The 20,951-nt window shown below is 47.6% G+C and overlaps 1 protein-coding gene across 4 annotated transcripts in view; it reads left to right on the plus strand.

The window, feature by feature from the left end:
* Positions 1 to 20,951, plus strand: part of Zfat (zinc finger and AT-hook domain containing) — a 183,246-nt gene that overhangs the window by 45,383 nt on the left and 116,912 nt on the right. For all 4 annotated transcript variants that reach the window (XM_059246900.1, XM_059246899.1, XM_059246901.1 and 1 more), the window contains exon 3: positions 1,405 to 1,656. In XM_059246900.1, coding sequence (XP_059102883.1) covers positions 1,405 to 1,656 — 252 coding nt within the window. The remainder of the gene's footprint in view (positions 1 to 1,404; positions 1,657 to 20,951) is intronic.

Consider the following 20,951-nt stretch of genomic DNA (forward strand, 5'->3'; position numbering starts at 1 on the left):
ATCTGATCCTGGCAAAAGGCCCAAAGGGCACTTTGTCTGGTCCCTTAGTGTGTTTTTATGTCTGTAAGCACCATTTCCTCCCATTTTTACCCACCCGAGATGCCCTAGTGAGATCATTCAAAGTCTGAAATAGTGCTGCCTACCCAGGCCAGAGAAGGCTGTGGCCTAGATCCTCAGGCAGTACTGACCTGTGCTTGGCATTGTAGCTCTGCAGAGGTTCCATCCCGTAGGGTGCTCCCTTCCCAGGAACTTTCCTGTCCTGTTCTGGACCCCCGTGTCTCTGAATGCTTGAGGAGCCTGGGTTGAGGTGGGTTGTGTTGGCCAAGAGAACCCCAGTCCTGCTGCTCTGCCCCGCAGACTGTGTTCTGATCTCCCTGCCTTGGGTGCCTTGGGGGACCTCATAATTAAAATGTCCTAAAATGCTAGCCCTGAATAGAGTGGCTGGTGTTTCCTATGTGAGCCTCACCTCTTTAAAGAGCAGGAAGAGTCCTGCTCATTCTACAGCCAAGCCTTCACCTAAGATGGTGCCAAGCCCTTGGACCCCTCCTCTCAACCCTGAGGGGTTGTCCAATGCCAGCTCTGACATTGGGGTGTTGCCAAGCTGGGGCTATAACCCTGCTTAGACCGTCTTAGGGTCCCTCCCAGGCATATCACAATCCATACAGCTACATCAGTCCCAGTTCACATGACTGTATGTGCAGTTCTGCCTACTGCTCCTGCTTCCTGCTTAATCCCACCTTCATTCTGGAGGTATTTTCATGATGAGCACCAATGGATGAGAATGCTGTTGTAATGTGGTTTGGAACTCACTCGGAAACAGTTCTGATCATGCTGTTTAAAAATCTCTAAGTCACTAGGCAACTTGAAAAATGTAACTATTATTGTTCGCCCTCTAATTTGTGGCTTTACATTGTAATAGCTTTCCCCCCTCCTTTTTACCCAGACAGTGTGAGTCTTTGACACAATCAGAATAGTTGTGTAACCCATTAGGAATGTGATACTCTCAGCAGTTCCTGAAAACCATTTGCAAAGGAGTCCTGGAGCACTTTCTGAGCAATGGATTTAAGTGGAAGTGAGGATTAATAAGGGGCAGGATTTGTGTACTGCCAGCCGTCACCACAGCATGAACTTGTGCCCCCTTCCAGCTTTATTGAAGGAGTGTGTGCAAAGGTTCTGACCAGTTGGTAGTCATGACACAGGATATTGCAAAATCAATTACCATTAGTAGTAGATGCAGTAGCATTAGCATTAAAGATATTTGCAGCTGGTAATTTGGGGAACCACCTCAGACTTTTCATTTTTAATAAAACACAGAACATGACCATACTTAGACCAAGAAGTTGAGTAACTGCCCTGCTCTGCCTCCTCATATGACTTCCTCCTGCTCTGTTGTTTCTTTTACAGAGTTTTTGGTTATGAAGAGAAAGAGAGGCAGGCCTAAGGGTTCCACAAAGAAGCCCAGCACTGAAGAGGAGATGGTTGAAAGCCTCGTGAACCCCAGTGAGGATGGTCCCCTGGCTCCGGAGGAAGGGAGTGACCTGGCGCCTAGCAGCTTGGAGTGTAGCAAGTGCTGTCGGAAGTTCTCCAACACACGCCAGCTGCGCAAGCACATCTGCATCATTGTGCTAAATCTGGGTGAGGAGGAAGCAGATGCAGGTTAGTGCTGCATGCCAGGTTCTTATCAAGAGCAGTACCAGCCAATACCTGCTTTCAGGCTTGTTGCTTGGAGGTAATGTGTGCCTGCGCAGGTCTCTCCATCTGGTTCAAGAGGGTTGTTTACTGTTCCTGAGAATAGTCCTCGAGGTGACGATGTCATGCGGTAGGTGAGACCCACTGGTTAGAGGTGCTTGCTTGGAGAGGAGCTGTGGGGTTGGACTGCATCAGTGGTAAAGCTCTATCTCCACCTTGGTGAATTCATGTGTTGGGAGGACAGGGAGCTTTTGGAAGCAAAACGTTGAAGGGCGGTCATCAAGAGCAGCCATTCTAATATGAGATAATGCTTGAGTGTGGGTCGGGGGACACTGAAGTGGACAGATGGAGTCAAGGGTGGCAGGCTCGTTGGTCACTGGTGACTGATGGCTAGACTGTGGTGGGCGTTCTTGAAGAAGAAACATCATGTACTTCCTCTGGCTGTGTTCCTGGCTAGACTGCAACACTGAAGCACCTGGAGTGGGCCTGAGGGTGACCACAAGCATGGCGTGAAGTGGCTGTAGCATCGCAGATCCATAGATGACCCTCTGGAAGGAGATGCAGCACTACACCAAGGGTGCCCGGGCCTTGCACTCTTTTCTCTCTTTAAGACTCACCCATGTCAGGGAGTTCTTGGTGAGCCAGGCTGTGCAAAGTGTGCCCCGTGGGAGCCCAGCCTGTGGTCAGGGTTTGAATCTGTTCCAGCCTTGCTAGCTGGCTTTAGCTTCAGTTTCTTCATCTGTAACACAGGAATGAAAACTGCTATTTTGTGTGAGGGCCTGGAGTGTTATGTGAGACAGGGCCTCCACAGAGCTTGGCATAGCACTAGCCGTATCGGAAGACCCCGTGTTCACTAACTGCTCTGTTAGCTGGTGTATCCAGGTGGCCACAGCACTTTGGCCACCCTAGCTGTTCTAAGGACAGCACCCTTGAACACTGAAAAGGGGAGACACGTGCCTGGTGTCTGTTAGGTAACAAGAGCACCTGGCCTTTGACCCCAGGCCATCCTCTGAATGGCTGTTATAATTTATTTACTGTAAATGTCTCCCAGTGATGAAGCAGGATGCTTGGTATGCAAAATCCCTGCACAGATTGGATGAATTATTAAGTAATTCATCAATTTATACTTAACAAGCGTCCAGGTGGGTGGCCGAGGCTCACTGCCAGCATCTGTGGCAGCTGATTAAGACATGCTTCCAATCTCCTAAAGAGCTGTAAAGGTGATCATGGGACCCTTGCTACTTCGTGTGCTAACAGAATCCTGACATGGCAGTGGGCTGGCAGCTGTCCCACAATGTGAGAGGTGTGAGATTGCAGTGGGGGTCCGTATCTCAGCTTGGAAACAAAAGTCATTTTGGAAAATTGAAGATGGGTTTTAGAGAGCAGTTGCTTAGGATCAAGGCCGTACTGTCTCTGACCCTGAAAGCCAGACAGCCCTGGCTCTGTAATTCATTGATGTGGGTTATGGGCATTACTGTTCGCTGTGTCTCTGCTTTTCTGTCTCACTGTCCCTTTTACACCCACATGCAGGTTTGTACAGACACACACACACACCCCTACCCCTTCTCTCCTCTGGCATCCTTCTTAATACTTGTTGCCTCTTCAGCCGCTCTGGCCACTAAGGCAGCCTTTCTGATTTCTGCCTGGTCCTTCTACAGACTGGTTCTCTGCCATTAGGTTCTGGTTGCTGTTTCTCCACAGCCGCCTTCTGTCATGGCTGAGATGCCTCTGACATTTCTGAAGATGCCTGGTGTTAGGGATTTCAACTCTTTTGTGGTACTGAATTTTCCTTCCTGCCTCCCAGATCTAGGTTTAATTTTGATGCAAAGTAGTGTATTCTCATCAAGCTGGCATAAAATCTATCTCTTCATGTTAGTTCTTCACCTTTTTCCACTCCAGATGACCTTGTTATGTGGCATTGTGGCATCATCTTCCACGGTTTCCATGTTCCAGTGTTGAGGTCAGCCATGGCACAGTTGTGTTATTATTTTTTCTTGTGTATAATTATAAACAAGGACTTAGTAAAATCTCCTTAAGTATTTATCTGTGTGTGTGGTTAAATTCCTGGCTGCAGATCTGCCTAGTCAGAAAGTATGTGCTACTACATTTCTCCGTAGATAGCTCCCACCAACTTATGGTCCCAAACTGTCTGGGAGCACCATTAAATGTTATAAGTTCTGTTGTCTTTTTGTGTAAGTATGTTATGTGTGTGAGAATGGCATGCACAGGCCAAAGGTATCCTCAGTTATTGTTCCTCGGTTCCTGTCTACTAGACAGGTTCTCTCAGTGGCTTTTAAGCTGCCTGGCCAGTAAGCCCCAGGTATCTGCTTGTCTTGGCCTTCTAGTGCTGAGATTGTAAGAATGTGCTATCATGCCTGTGGTTTAAAAAAATTCTTAAGGTGGAGTCTGGGATAAACTTAGATCCATGTGCTTGCAAGGTAAACACTTCATTGACAGACATTTCCTCACCCCATTGTTTCCTTTCATAATACAGGGGATTCTAAGAAGAAGGCAAATATAACTCAGAATCTTAGAGTATAGGTGAAGTGCCTATTACACTGCCCATAAGGGAATACTTTATTCCATTCTTGGCCCCCATACATCTTTCCAGGACTCTTCTGTGATCTCTTTGCATTCTCCAGTCTAGCAGATACACTGTTTTTAGAAATTTTATTCCTCTCTCTCTCTCTCTCTCTCTGTGTGTGTGTGTGTGTGTGTGTGTGTGACCTATCAAGTTCATTTAGTGTTACTCATATATTCATGGGTGTAGGGCAGATCACTTGAGATTGGATAACCTATTGGGAGAAGGTCCCTGGAGAAAGTTGATCCTCTCTCTTAGCAGCCCTTGACTGCCTGTAGTTCTTCATCTAGGAGTGAGGCCTTGGGACATTTCCTCCATCCTCTTGGCACATCAACTAGTCTGGACGTTATGCATGTCTTTTTAGGCAGCCATATTTTTGAGATTTCATGGTGCAGCATCCCTATCATGTCTAGAAGATACTATCTTGCAGCAGGCATCCTGGCCCTTTGACTCTTACAGTATTCCCTCCCATCTTCTACATTTGTACTGTAAATATCAACTCTGAGGGTAAGCACCTTATGCTCCTCTACGTTTACTTACTCTGCATTTTGATCAGTTCTCTATCTCTATAGTAGCCTCCAACTGCTGCAAAATGAAGCTTCTTTGATGAGGGGTGAGAGCCACACTTATCTGTGGTATAAAGATTAGTGTTTAGAATATAGTTAGAAACCATATTGATTTAGGGAAATGGTAGTTGTTTCTCCTCTAGAGTCTGCGACCTCTCCAGCCAGGGATAATGGGCCAGGTATACAGTATCAAGCATTTCCTCTTATTGAATGGCGTTAAGTCCAATTAGACAGCTGTGGTTATTACCAAGATCCAGGTGCCTCTATTGCACTATTGGAACATTTGTTAGACCAGCCATTGTTGTGGTGCATAGGCTTAACATCTGGGTAGAACTGTTGATTTTTTTTTTTCCCTTGGCAGCCTATGTAGCTCCTTCTGATAATGAGAACCAGTCCTCAGGAGGGAGGCTTCCAGGTCAGATCCGGCTCCCTCCCTCCAAGTCCTGTGTCTGAAGTATGTGATATCTTCATCTATAGGGACTTACCTTCAAGTTCTGAGGGGCAGCCAAAGGCAATGGCAGCGCCCTCTATTGTTTGGAGAGGATCTCTCGGACCTCTGACCCACAACATGAAGTGAGGTTTCCCTTGTCTGGCTCTGGGGTATTTGTTAGGTGCCCTATGGCTCCTAGGGGAGCATTATCACCTTGTGTGGCATAATTCTATTAAAATGTGTATGTGTGTGTGTGTATGTTAAGTGAGCTTATAAAAAACTATGTTCCCAGGTATACTTTTTAAGAATTTTTTTTTTTAATTATTATACAAACTGTTTTCTAATACCTCTCAGGTTGCAGGGGATGTTCTCAGAGTTTCATGGCGCATGCCTCATTTAGTTCTAAACCTCAAGAGGAAGGCATTGTTATGTTGCCTTAAGAGAAGATTGATCACCTTGATGATAGCCCTGACTGGCCTGGAGCTTGATAGGTAGACCAGGCTACCCTTGAACTCCAAGAGATCTGCCTGCCTCAGCCTCTGCAGTGCTGGAATGAAAGGAATATGCCACCACTCCCAGCTTGAAAAAGATTGATTCACAGCCTGACTGGTTCTTGTGACTGTTTTGCTAGGTGTTCCAACCGCAGACAATGAGCAAATGCCAGCTGTTGTCATTTTCAAATACCATACAACATCTCTTCGTAGGTGTGGGCGTTAGGATCGTTTCAAAATAGTCTTTTTATTTATTTATGTATTTATTTTTAATTTGTTTTTTTTGAGACAGGGTCTCTCTGTGTAGTTTTGTGCCTTTCCTGGAACTTACGCTGTAGCCCAGGTTAGCCTCGAACTCACAGAGATCCGCCTGGCTCTGCCTCCCGAGTGCCGGGATTAAAGGCGTGTGCCACCACCACCACCACCTGGCTTTCAAAATAGTCTTCAACATGCAATTTATTTTATTTTATTTTATTTTACAATATAATTTAATTCTACATATCAACCATGGATTCCCTTGTTCTCCCCCCTCCCGCCCTCTCCCCTCTCCCCTAGTGCACCCCCCCATTCCCATCTCCTCCAGGGCAAAGACTCCCCCGAGGATTGAGATCAACCTGGTAGACTCAGTCCAGGCAGGTCCAGTCCCCTCCTCCCAGGCTGAGCCAAGCGTCCCTGCATAAGCCCCAGGTTTCACACAGCCAACTCATGCACTGAGCACAGGAGCCGGTCCCACGCCTGGATGCCTCCCAAACAGATCAAGCCAATCAACTGTCTCACCTATTCAGAGGGCCTGATCCAGTTGGGGGCCCCTCAGCCATTGGTTCATAGTTCATGTGTTTCCATTCGTTTGGCTATTTGTTCCTGTGCTTTATCCAACCTTGGTCTCAACAATTCTCGCTCATATAAACCCTCCTCTTTCGCCAGTTGGACTACCAGAGCTCCACCCAGGGCCTGGCCGTGGATCTCTGCATCCAGTTCCCTCCGTCATTGGATGGGGTTTCTAGCACAACAATTACGGTGTTTGGCCCTCCTATCACCAGAGTTGGTCAGTTCGGGCTGTCTCTCGACCATTGCCAGCAGTCTGTTGTGGGGATATCTTTGTGGATTTCTGTGGGCCTCTCTAGCACTTTGCTTCTTCCTATTCTCATGTGGTCTTCATTTACCATGGTCTCCTATTCCTTGTTCTCCCTCTCTGTTCTTGATCCAGTTGGGATCTCCCACTCCCCCAAGCTCTCTTTCCCTCGACCCTCGCCCTTCATTACCCCCACTCACGTCCAGGCTGTTCATGTAGATCTCATTCCATTTCTCTGTCATTGGGCGATCCCTGTGTCTTTCTTGGGGTCCTGTTTTCCAGGTAGCCTCCCTGGTGTTGTGAATAGCAGTCCAGTCATCCTTGTTCCACATCTAGTATCCTCCTATGAGTGAGTTCAACATGCAGTTTTATCACTAGTCTTTGCATGTCATTATTGACTTAGGTAAATGCCTCATCACATAATTTTGGCTAGAGAGAGAATATTTTACATTTCAGCACATTCAGGTATGGTCAGACTGAGCTGTGAGTGCAGGTCCCAGCTCCCCTCCAGCTCAGGCTGCAGGCTGCAGCCTCCTTTGCCCTCTTTGTCCTCCATTGTGTAAATTGTTATCCCTTTGATCTCTCATGCAAAGCGAGCTCTAGCACCTTTCATTTGCAGCTTTCATCACTAATGGGTTCTTTCTGTGTATGGTTAGGTAACTGGCTATTTGTGTTTGTATATGGTTGGGGTAGTCATCATTCATATCATTAACTCACTGTGTCTCTGGACTGTCCTATGTGCTTAAAATAGTCCCTACAGATGGTCATTTACCCTTTAAAGTCTCTTGCATTTCTTCGTTGATTTAAATTCCTTGCCCTTTTTTATTGTTAACTTAGAGAGCTGTCATCATGCCCTCAAATACAGCTACTCATGTGCTTTCATTCAATCTATATATTTGGAAATTATTATAATTTGGAAATTATATTTCTGCATAACTTGGGAAGTAAGGCACACACATATACACATGATCAATACATTCATGTCAAGGAATTCTTAATAAATGTTAGTTAATGAAATAGATTAAAATATAAGATCTGCAGAGAAGACAAGGGTCTTGCAGTTCAAAGTCTGAAAAACCCATATAAATAAACATTGTGCTTTGGAGTTACAAAGACAGTGCACAATGGCCCCATTGTCCCCAAACCCTCACACAAAACTAGTATTCAGATTCTGAGTGTGCTGGTGTGGTTCAGGTCACTTGTCGCCCATATAGATTTATCAGCCGTTCTGCCAGTAGGTGGCAGAATTGCGCTGTTCCCTCGGAGCTCACCTGTTGCTGCCCCTTTACACCATACTCCCAACAGGCGTCCACTGATCTGGTCTCCAAGTCTGTGATTTTGTCATTTTGAGAATGCTGTGTAAATTGAACAACACAGTATGTGATCCTGTAAGAATGATAAAAAAAACCCCAAAAACCAAAACAAAACAGCCCTGTGTTTAAATTCCGTTTCTAATTTAGTCACTGGGGAATTTAAGTCTAGCCATGGTGTTTATCCAGAGTCCCCCATTCTTTTGGGGAGAGGTGAGGAGCAAGATCTTTTCTTCCTGGCTGTGCCTTGTGCTCCCACACTCCTTCCTTACACATCAGTGTTATCTCTGCCTCCGGGATGCAGAGCACATTCCTTCCGTGTGCCTCTGGCAGGGAGGGTTCTATCCACCTTGGGGAGAAATGAGAGTCCCTCTGCATGCTTCCCGCTGTTTGCAGTCCACTCCGTGCTAATTAGACAGTGACTGCAGCAAGGCAGGCAGACACGGTCCTCCTAACAGGATTATCAGTGTACACAGTAATAAGCCGTGTGGAAAATAGCTTCATCCTTCATTGATCCAGGTGACCTCAAAGGACTTTAATTTCACAGATACCTCATGGGAAGGTAGAGGCCTCGTTGGTTTTCTCCCTCTCTGGCCTCCGTGGATGCCTCTCCAATATGTAGAAGTGTCCTTAGGCCTGGCTGCCTGGGGCTGAGCTCCTCCCACTGTGCCGTGCTCCCACCTCTGCCAAGCACAGCATTGCAGTCGGAAAACAGTCACATAATTCTTCCAGTACATTCACTGTAAAGAGCACTTCTGTGACATTTCAGAAATTGACCTTGACTCTACAGCTTGTTAAAACAATTAGAAAAAAACAAAGTAAGTGGCCTTCCCCCCCCCCCTTCTCCTCTGAACCCTGACAAGTTAAAATAACATTTTGGATATGTATTCAACATTTATTTATTTTATTCTGCATTTCAATAGTAAGAGGAACTGGGAAAAGAAATGGTTTTCCCCTGTTATGAGAGACAGCTGGTGTTTTTGAAAAACATTTTTCAGCCTACAGAAATCAATATGTCAAGTTTGTGAAAGTGGCTTCTGAGCCTCCGAAGTTGGTTATTTCTGAGGTCATTCCCTGCAAAGAGAGTTGCAAAATCCCCCATTGCTCATGTGAGATGTATCCCATGTAAGAACACATCGTGGTTTCCAGGTCATCCCAAAGACCCCGTGTGTTCTCCTTGGAATTCTGAGCTGTACCTCAACCCTGTACCTTCTGCTGTGATTGTGACAGCTGCTGTTGACCTGATGAAGAGGGTTGTGAGCTGCAGTTGAGAGATTGCAAGTGGAAAGGGTATGTGTGCAGCAGCCTGCTGAGGGCCACACCTCTGTCCTTGGGAAGATGCCTGTTGATGCTGGCTGTTTCTTTTTGCAGCCTATTTGTGATTTTTGTTTTCACTACTCAGGGAACAGACAATGGTAGGCATCGAGCTGAGCTCAGCCTTGGGTACACTTGGAGTGAGGATGTGTGTTGTGTGACAGACGTTCCTAGGGAGACACAACACACGTATATCTACTCACCCTAGATAGAGAGCCCACGACAGACCAGAGTAATAGATACCAACAAAGTCCACTTGGTGAACCAATGTGTTTTATTGGGGTTAGTCACAGAAGCAGAAATGACTCAAAGACAGCTGTATCACCAAAGCTCAACTCATAAAAGTAGGGAATTTGGAGCTTAACTCAACCAACAGATTGAAGAGTGTCCTTTCCAGGTGGCTCAGTTGGTCTAAACCTCTTCCAGGCTGGTTTCTTCTTCAGCATATGGTAGTGGTTCTTAACCTATGGGTCTCATTCTCTTTGAGGTCGAATGACGCTTTCACAGGTGACCCCTGAGACCATTGGAAAACACAGATATGTACATTGAGATTCAGAACAGTAGCAACATTGCAGTTATGAAGTAGCAATGAAAATGGTTGGGGGTCACCACAACATGAGGAACTATATTAAAGGGTTGCAGCATCAGGAAGGTTGAGAACCACTGGCAAATGGGCTTGCTGAGAGTCTTCTTTGTACCTTGGCTTGTCCAAGAGTGACTCCTAGTGGTCTTTATTGTTTCCTCTTGGAAGGGGAAGGGGCCTATTGAATCTGCTCAATTTCAGGGACTTCCTGAAGCTGTTTTGAGTTGTGTATTTTCTGACTTAAGGAGCTTTCCTGGAGGATGGAATGTTTCAATCTGAGAGCAAAAGTGACATGGTAGCTATGGCCCAACATAGTTCAAGTTCCCTGTGATCCAGCTTCTTCAGCTCTGCTGCCTGCCCCCGGTTCCTGCCCAGTCTGCTCCAGTCCCTTCCTCGTCTGCCCATCACAGAACTGTGCCTAATTCTCTCCATAGGTGTGGATCAGGCCACACCTCTTGAGCAGTGCTTCCCAGATGGCAGGAGCTCTGATGTCACCAACTGCCTTCTGGTTGAGTGAGCAGCCACCATCTTGAATTTGATGTTGAACTAGAGGGGAAGAGAGAGAAATGGGAGGGTTTTTTTTTTTTTTTCATGGTCTAGGAGTATCATTTCTTCCCACATAGTTTATCAGCCAAGAGGGATCACATGGCCTTAACTAATCTTAAATTGCCTGTATGCAGCCATGATCCCAGTGTGGAAGAGAACAAGAAATGCTTGCTTGGTAACCATTACTAACACACACACACACAGGGCTTCTACTCATGTCCATAGTTCATCTTTATCTGTGAGGCAATGTCCTATGAATATCCTGCTTCAGTTTGGCTGTTGTCCAGGCAACCAGGGCTCTGCAGTGTGTAGTGAGAATCTCTCATCTAACTTCTTGGGGAGCTTCTCTCCGCATCTATCTTGGTACCTCTCCCCACCATCCTGATGTCTCAAGCCTTCCTCACCCGCCACATCTTGTCACTCTCCATGGGAGGCTGACTATTCCTGTGGAATGCTCCTTTAGAACTTGCCTTCATTCTCTGTTGTGTTTGTAGATTGGGTCCCGTCATTATCTCCACAGCCTCTGGTAAGAGCTCAGGTCTGCCCTCCCAGTCCCTCCACGCTCTGTACACACCAGTGGCTGGCAGAAATGTTGAGGATACATTATGGTAAATTACAGCTTATTTACCAATAGGTTGTAATTTTAAAGTTAATAAGCATTTACAGAGTCCCTACTATGGCCCAGCTATTATACTTAGTGCTTTACAAATACCAGTTCATTTCTTTTTCATAGAAGCTCTTGGGGTGTTTACTGTTTCTGTTTCAGTTTCACAGGGAGAAAACTTAGGCAAACAGCCTATCTCATATGACGAGGTGATTAGTCAAGAGCTTTGGCTCAGATGCGTATACTGCTGTAGCCTGTTACAGGCATTGTAAAATAGACAAAAAATGTAGAAAGGTCAGAGGGTAAAGCGGAGTTCCCTTTTCTTCCCGAGTTTGAGTTGGGTTGTTCAGATGTCTCCAAGTGTGTCTCTCCCCTCTATTGATGTGGTTGCTCCCCCTGAATGAGCTGTGTCTTTCCAGAGCATGGAGCAACCTAGTCCCTACTGTGAAGGTAGCCCCCGCAGCACACCCACGACTGTTCACTCTGTACTACCTGCCTGGTTAGTTAAGGCCTGGCTGCTACACTTCTCCTCCCTCTGCTTTACCCCCTTGGCACCCCCAAACCAATGGGGGCACTGACATAACATTAGGGCCTTTTTTTTGGGACACCTGCCTTCTTCCATACCAGCCACCTCCTGCTCATTTCTGAGTCACAAGGCTCAGCCTCAGTGCCCCTTTCCTGTGCTCCACCTAGGCCTCCCGAAGCTTCTGGGTTCTCTCCTCTGTGCACACTCCTCTCTGCGTTCCCTGGCCAGTTTCTGAGCTTGTTTACTATACGCCTATGGTGTCATAGGTGGACTTCCCTTCTGCTGGGGCCTGCTTCCCCAGGGACTAAGTCAAAAGATTTTCCTCTTCCTTTTCTTCATCAGTATCCTGATGGGTTTGCCATAAGCAGGCACTGCAGCTTGCTTGCTTGGTGGCCATGTCATGTGTCAGGTGTTCAGTGTTTATCTTTTGGATGTACCAATCTTCCTAAGGCTGAAGCTGCTGCTGTGCGGGACACTCAGAGTGTTCCGTAGCTACCATCTGTTCTCCTGTGTGAGGGGCTCCTTTTCCCTCCTCTCTGAATAACCACTCATCCTTCCGTTGTCCTGGAACTCTAGCAGCCCTCAAACCAGTGGGGCACGGACACAGCATTGAGGCCTTCTCTTTAGGACATCTGCCCTCTTCTGTACCAGCCAGCTCCTGGTCATCTCTAAATCACAGGGCCATGCTGGATCTTCTGTACTCAGCCCCAACATCCTCTTTCCTGTGGCCAGTCTGGGCTTCCCAGAAGCCCCTGCCTTCTCTCCGCTCTTGTGCATCCTTCTCTCTGTTGCTTGGAACTTGTGCAAGGCCAGGTTCCTGATGCAGACACCGGGTGCTCCACAGCTGCTTCCGTTGGCTCTACAGATGGTACATTCTTTCATTCTTCACCCCACTTTTTCATGTCTCACGGGTCAGCTAGTAGCCCATGCTTCCAGGGTTACCACTCCTCACTGGTAGAAACTCCAGACTCACCACTTAGCCTCTTCTTTTCACTCACTTCCACATCTTCCAGTCTCCTGGTTCTGCTGACCGGGTCTTCCAGCAAGTTCTGGAGTCTTGACCTTTGACACACCCTCCCCCCATCTTTTGTCATCTCCGTGTAGAGTTCACATTGACTTTGAACCAATCACTGTCTTTGTGGTTTTCCTTCTGGATCTAAGAACCTGTGCTTCCTAGACTGTGCAGAACACAGAGGACCTGTGCTTCTTGCTGAAGTTTCTCCCATGTCCCACCATCTAGGCCATTGCTTAGCCTGCCCGGTCTCACCATGTTCTGAGACTGGGCTGTTTGTCTCAGGCCACTCACTTCCTCTTTGCCTCTCTTGCTAATAGTTGTCCCCAGATTATTTCAGTGTTTGCCTCCTGCAGAGTTCTCTCAGCGCCCTTAGCCAGCTATTTTGTCCTTTTCTTGTCTTCCTGAGGAGTAGGGTGCCTGTGGCATAGGCAGTGCTGGTGAGGGTGAGGGTCGGTGGGTACACAGTGTGTGCTTATTATTCAGAGACTTTGCACAAAGTTCACATTCATCCTCGGTGTTGCTCGGAGAAGGAGGGAATTGGACACCTAGAGCTGTGAGCACGTGGGAAGCTTTAGGGGGTTAGACACGGGCCTGGAAGATCAGACTGGGAAGGCTTCCATTTACATACTTCTGGACGTTCCAGAGGTGATGGAGGCCTGAGCTTCCCACACTTGAGTGCAATTCCAGAGACCTAGGTCAGAGGTGGGGGGCGGGTTAGGAAGTGTAGCAGCTGGTTCTACAGTACTGCTGCCTTCTTCAAATGCCCACCTGAGCCAGCTGCTGTGCTAGGTACTATGTGTCTGCTTCCTTCTGCCACTGGATGCCAGGGCAAGGGCCTTCTCTTCCCTCAGGTTAAGAAATGGAGGGTCTGCTAGGCTAGAGAACTTTGCAGAGGCCGGTTGAAGGAAGAATGCATGTGGAAGGGAAGACTTGAGTCTAGGTCTCTGAGACTCCCAGGATCCATCTCTTGCTATGAGGATCACAGCCTCTGGGAGGCAGCGTCCTGCATTGCTGACCTTCATTCTCCTCCCTGGCAGTCCCAGGGTCCCACAAGTTAAAACCTGCCTGTAGGCCTGTTGATATTTTAGCCTGGTAATAGATGTGCCAGCTAGTGAGAAGCAGGGCTGACATTGCATCCCACCTTCCTTGTCTGTTGCTGGTGTCTTGTGGCTCTTTAGGGAGCAGATGATACTTGGGCACCTTTTCAGGGGTCTGGGACACTCACTGAATCTTGCCCCAGAAGACTGTACTAACACTTTTGAAAGGGAGGCTTTGTCAGTATCTCAGAACTAGCTACAGGCTGAGGACTCTGTGAGGTGGAGGCCTGCTGGATCATGCTGGAGGTAGCAGGAGCAGCTCAGTGACCATGTTGCTGTCTGGATTTCAGGGGGCTGCCTGCTCTCTCCCAGTGTGGACAGACCAGGACTAGGGTGGGTGTGATGCTGCTCCTGTCATTAGGCTTTATTGAGCAGAGGTGCAAGTGTATAAACAGGGTTTCAGCACTAGATTATAGACTGAGGACATGGCCACTCCAAAGTATGGGGAAGGGGAAGCTTTTTATTGTAGATATGAAGAAGAGTGCAGCCAGCGGCCTCTGGATGAGTCCAGAGCAGAGGGAGAAAGTGGTAAACTGAACATGGCCAGCAGACTGGAGTAGGCCACGAGAAGAGAGAGGAGAGTGGAGAGCAAGAGAGGAAGAGAAAGAGATTACCAAGAGAGAAGTGGACCAAGAGAGGAGGACAAGAGAGAGTGCACATGGCCCAAATGGCAGGGTTGTGTGGAAATGAGGAGCTGGGGGAAGAGAAGCCAATGAGCTAGAGAAGTTTAGGGTAGGGGGTGGTGTGAGAAGAGCTGAGGAGAACCACAGGTAGTTGGGATACCCAGTGAGCCTGAAGGCCAGCATGCACTTCGTATACTAATAGGTACCACAAATAGCCGTTTGTCCCTTCTGACAGAGATGATGAAGTACCTCCTTTGGTGGAGGGGAACAGGCTCCAGAATTTGGGGGAGTGGAGTTTCCTTTGGAGCTGACTCAAGCAACGGCTGTGCATTGTAAGCCTGGTCTGAAGGACGGCTCGGTGTCGCTGTGGCAATCTCTCAGGGCTGAGTGGTTCTGCAGTGGATGGCCCGGGGCTGGCAACCCTTTAGCAAATGCCTGAGCCTGGCGCTTCCAAGATGGTGAGGGAGTCCACTGTTGCTCATTCAGTGAGCTCTCCCTGCGCACACACTCTCACCTCTGTTTACCCTGAGCTCACGCTGCTGGGTGCCAAGGCAGACTTTGGGGACCAAACTTGAGTTAGACAAACCCAACCCTTGGAGCAGCTGAGTGTCTGGAGAGCAGAACAGGGACACAGACACGTATGTTACAATGGAGGATTGAAACTCAGGTGGAGGGCAGGACCACACCGCTAATGCGACATCTTGGAGGTTTCCTGGAGGAGGAGTTTGTGGGCTGGGAGTGCCTGCCATCGCCAGCATGCTGTGGCAGGAGGGGAGAAAGTGAAAGTGGCCTATAGGCATTTGCTGCTTGATGGTGTGTGCTGAACCCAGAGGTGAAGCAGGACGTGGACACCCTGAGAGGAGGAAGCCTGGGAGGTCCACTCAGTGAGTATGTGATGTGGGGAAGGAGCATGCCACACGGAGGCCCCTGCCCTCCCTGGGCTCATTTTCATTGAAGAAATCTCTCTGTGGAAGCTGTTGGAAGCAGGGCTCACCTGTCCTTCCCTCATCACAGAGAGACAGGGAGGTGTGAGAAAGCCCGAGGGAAGAGGGAAAGAATGATGCATATTCAGCAGGTTAGCAAGAATGATTGCGAGGCTGCAAAGCTTCCTAAACTGCTGTATTAGCAGGGTGGAACAAATTGGTGGCAGAGTCCCAGAATATAATCCCTTATCAGTCGGCTGTTCTGACAACTGTTCTGGGCCTTTCGTTAATGTGGCTGATAATATTTGACTCTCTGGGGCATTCTGAGATTTAATTAGTTCTGGGGCAATTTAGAATAGGCACTTTAGAATACAAGTGCCATGCTAACTATATAAGAATGCGCATAAACTAATGTCTACAAACTGTGATTCCCTGGTCTGGAAAACATGTGACATGCAGACCACTCTGTGACTTGCTGTGGGGAGTTCAAGGATGGAAAGTGTGGGTGCAAATCCTTCCCTCTGTGTGTGGAGAGTTGGGAACAAGGAGCACAGTGGCAGCGGAGGGGTGGCGAGCAAAGAGCTGGAAGACATCTGTGCAAGAGGAACACAGGTAAGAAGTGTTGCAGCTAGCGTCCTTCGGTGTTAGTTACCCCATTGCTGTAACAGAGCATCTTATGGGGAACAGCTCAAGGTGGGGAAGATTGATTTTGCCTTCAGTTTGAAAGGAAGGATATGGTCTGTCGTGGTGTCTTGATGAACTGCCAGCTCACATCTGGGTACATCAGGGTGCTGAGTGATCAGGGATGATGCTCAGCTCCCTCTCTTTCTCTCTTTCTCCCCTTTTTATTTAGTACAGGTCCCAAGCCAGTGAGACAGAAGGCCCACGTTCAGGGTGGGTCTTCTTCCTTAATTAATCCTCTTTGGAAACATACACCATACACACCATACACACACACACACACACACACACACACACACACACACACACGAGAGAGAGAGAGAGAGAGAGAGAGAGAGAGAGAGAGAGAGAGAGAGAGAGAGAGAGAGAGGTGGTGGATTGGTTTCCTGTGTGATTCAATCAAGTGAACAACAAAGAATATGAAGAGTAACTATCACAGCTTCCTTTGGGCAAGAGTAGGGGACACTCAGTAGAGTTGAAAGTGAATGTGTGGATATGCATGCTTACAGGTCAGGAGCTAAGTGGAATGGGAGGGTTTGAACCCCTGTTGTCACCTAGAATTATCAAGTGCCTGCTGTGTGTATATCTGGTAGTTGATGACTACATGGTGTTCACTAAAGAGAGGCCCTTGCCATAATGCTCTCAGAGAACTGGACAGATATTGTACTAACATGGTGGGTAGGGTATGGCAGGAGGTCTGGAAGGATGGTGTGGAGCTGCCCTGCAGCTGAGGATCTAGTTCTGAAGTATGGAGATGGAAGTAATACTTGGAGCTTGAAGAGGTGTGGGGAGCATGGGAGAGGGATGTAGTGTAAATTCGGTTACAGAGGAGCTAGCAAACACTCCGTAGGCACAAGGATCTGGTGTGGGATCCTGAGGTGTCTGATTCAGCAGTGAAAATTGATAGAAGGGACCTGTTTTAGAGATGCTGAGGGAAGGAGATGGGAGGCTGTGTTGTTCTTAGCCTGGGAGCTTGAGTTGACAGGGGCATCGTCTTTGCCAATCTCAGATGCCAGGAATGATAAACAGGTTTGATAGAAAGGATGAGTTAATTTTGGTTGAGGATCAATTTTGGTAGACTGAAAATGTGCAAGAGGATGCTTTCTGTCAGAGCATGGAGCCAGCATGCTGGTACAGGGCTCCAACATCAGTGTTCTTAGCAGCTCAGGATGTGAAAAGATGGTCCAGGTCCTCAGGACCTGAGATCACTAGAGGCATGTAGTAGAAAAGCTTGCCTTTGTGGAGAAGTGGGTGTGTAGTGAAGCTCCAGATGAGGCTGGGATAGAGGAGCCACTAGGTCGTGTTACCCAAATAGGTAAAGGGCTAGGGTTGAGAGATCTCAGGACTCCGTGGGATTATGTGATGGGGTATCACCAGAGGAGACTACTTGGACACAGGTTTAAACCAATAGAAAGTCTTTATTAGCTAGGCCAGCAACTACCATGGGTGTCCCAGATCCCAGTGTAGCCCTGAACCTTTCTTAGCGTGAGCTCTTAAGCACAGAAGCCATGCTCTGGGTTGACATACTTAAGTTAACAAGAACAGTTAGCCAGAAACAGAACTACAGAAGCAAAAAAGCAAGGTTAATACATTTAGAGACTTTCTCAGAACTATGGACTTTGATGGATTAGGCCTTTGTTTTCATTTTGGCAGGTGGTGGTTTTGGCATGCTGAGTTTTTTGGCCTCAGTGGTACTTCCATCATGGAGTCAGTTGTGCTAAGGTCTAGGAGCCTACTAAGGTCTAGGATCTTGTTAAAATTGGGCTTAGAGATGAAGTTACTCAGTGATCAGTTGGCAGCAAGGGAGTGTAGAAATAAATATTCACCCTACTCTTTTTTTTGCCTTTTATATCCTGTTGGTGCTTCCAGTGGCCAGACCCAGTTTGAAACCAGACGGCTCTGGTGTCTGTTGTGTGACCCCTTGGGTCAGCCCTGGGCATGGGAATTGGATAAAGAAGAGTGGAGGGTGGCTCAGAGAGGCCAGTGGGACTGCTGCAGATCCCAGGGTACGTGGGTCCTTTTCTTCATATCTACCCTTAAAGGACATGTCAGGCTTTGCTTCTTTGCAAAGGCTGCCTGTAGTGTTCTGCCAGAACACATCACTGTATGCAGGGGTGTTCGGCCCTGGTGCAGGGGAGGCTGGAGCACAGTGTGCACGCCACCCATGAACATCTGCTTCCCTTTCTAAGGTCTGCTCTCTCCTGTGCAGTGTCATCACTTTTGAAAATGCTTTCGTCTCCAAAGGAAATGAAATAGAGAGAATTATGTTAATTTGCTAGGGTTGAAGAGCGACTTTGCACAGATGTCAAGAAATTAAATGTTACCATTGACAGAATCTTGGGAATACACGAGACTAGGTAGCAGGGTGAGACAGGTACTACCCAATCTCTACCCAATTCCCACTCCCAGAGCTGACCCATAGGGGTCACAGCTTTCACTAACACAAGGCAAATTAAGGCATGATGTGACTCAGTGATTACCCAAATGGGATACCTTGCAAGGCCCTCAGAGGATGCCTGAAACCTACCTCGCATGGTGCTGAACTCTGCCCGTTCCGTACCGATCACAGTTATGATGATGTTTTTTCCTTAACATAGATGGCTATGATAAGGGTTGATTTAGAAATCTGACACAGGAGACCCATGGCCAAACATTGGACTGCACTTGGGGAGGCCTACTGAGGAGAGGGAGGAGGGATTGTAGGAAACAGGGGGGTCAGGAACATGGCAGGAAAACCCACAGAAACCACTAGCCTGGCTCATAGGAACCAACAACCAAGGAGCCTGCATGGGACCGACTTAGGCCCTCTGCATGTATATGACAGTTGTGTAGCTTGGTCTCTATGTGGGACTCCTAGCATGGGAGCAGGGCTGTCCCTGGTGCTTTGACTGGCTCTTGGGAACCTATTCCTCATGCTGGATGGCCTTGCCCAGCCTGAGTCCAAGGGGAGCTGCTTGGTCTTATGGCAGCTTGATATGCTGTGCTTTGCTGAAGCCCATGGGAGGCCTGCCCCTTCTGAGTAAGGAGGAGAGGTGGATTGGGGGCGGGGGAAGGGGAGGAGGGGGGAGGGAGTGGGAGGAGAGGATGGAGAAGAGGCTGAGGTTGGGATATAAGCTAACTAACTAAATAAATAAAGAAAATCTGACACAGGAAGATTAATAACAATCACTACTAATAAACTGATCATGATAATATTATAATAAAAGTGGCTTAAACTTCTGAATTCTTTATTTCTATAATTTTCAGATTGTGTTTGACCATGTATAAGTGGAACTAGACAAGGTGGGGGGAATGACTGAGTTTCAGCACAGACTTGAGCTGGACTTGCAGTGTGGCAGACACTTCCTGAGAACCTCTCCTGTGTGCTTGTTTCCCTGGGAGAGGGCACTGTGAACGTTCTCTAGTGAGTCTCACCGTGACTCATTCTGCAGATGCTGCTTGTAGCTTTAGAGAGTTCTGAATGTCTCCAGCGGAAAGGCAGAACAGGATCTCAGCTGTGATGCCCTTGACATTGTATCTGGTGATCTCTGCCATGCCTTCTCAAAGATGACTTTTACATCCAGTGACATTTCGCCAAGTACCCGGCGCAGCCTATACCAGCAGTTTTGACACCATTATCAGGGCCCTTCAGCAGTGCTCAGAGGATGAAGTTGCAGAGACCAAGGACAGATGTTCGAGGCAGTGATAGGGTGATACTGGAACCCCACCCACTTCATCTACTTTAGTTGGCATGTCTGAATTGATTGATGGCACCGAAATTGCCTGAGGAGGTCACTTTAAAAGGTCCTACTACTGAAAAGCATTTGAAAAGTCACCATCCCAGTGTGCTGACAGACACAGCTGGAGTCACACAATGCTGAAAATATGATATAGGATTTGATGGACAAGGGGACTTTGGCAAAGGACCTTGTTCTTTGAAAGCATGGATTTATAAAAGCCTTGGGGGGAAAGATATATGAAATGATTGGCTTAGAAAGGCGCATGCAGGTGTGTAGGAATAAAGTTGAGTTCTGGTCACAGCTCTTGACAGTGCTCTGCCTGCAGAGACCAAGGCATCAGCACAGCAGTGTGACTTTGTCTCTCCTGTGACATGGAGTACAGGAAAAGGACCAAATGGCAGAGACCATCGTTGCCAGGTGTTTTTTGTGAACCTCACAGCTGCCGATGAGGTTGATACTGCCTGATGCCCCTTCCTGATGCCACAGCTCATCAGTTGGGACCAGCAAAAGGTTGTAGGGGTTGACATCCCCAAGTTGGTCCTAAATCTTAAGGATCTCAGATGTATTTCAGCTATTGATGGGAATCTTGTCTAGAACTTGTTGGAAAAGTAGTTTTAAACATTTAATAGTTTGAAAATGATCCTCCCTTAGGATTAATTGTATATGCAATGTGGTTTTTTTCCTGTCACTATGATAACTGACTTTCTGTCACTTGTGCTAACTGATTGTAAAGAGGAAAAGTTTATTTTGTCATAGTCTCAGGAGTTTTAATCTGGTCATTTGACTCTGCTCTTTTTGGGCCTATCATGAGACAGTACCCTATGTGGCTGGGGGAGGGGAATTTGGTAGAGCAAACTACTTAACTCATGGTGTTGGCAAGCAAAGGGACTCAGAATGGGCTGGGTCTCATCCCGCTGACCTCACTTTTCACTAGACCTCTCTCTCCTCTCAGAGGTCCCTCCTCCTCTGCTGTGCCACAGGCTGGAGACTAAGCTTTTCAGGTGTTGACCTTTCAAAGCACTGCAGCATCCAACAGCATTGTGTAACTACACACGCATCTGCAGCAGAGCACTGGGAGGACCTGGAATTTGATCTGCACCCCACACCCCATCTACCCATGCTGTATTTACTTTTAGAACTTGGTTGTGTTTCTTAAAGGCCATCAGCTTGGGGCTGAAGTG

This window comes from Peromyscus eremicus, chromosome 20, assembly GCF_949786415.1.
Source record: "Peromyscus eremicus chromosome 20, PerEre_H2_v1, whole genome shotgun sequence".
In the NCBI taxonomy this organism is placed as follows: domain Eukaryota; kingdom Metazoa; phylum Chordata; class Mammalia; order Rodentia; family Cricetidae; genus Peromyscus; species Peromyscus eremicus.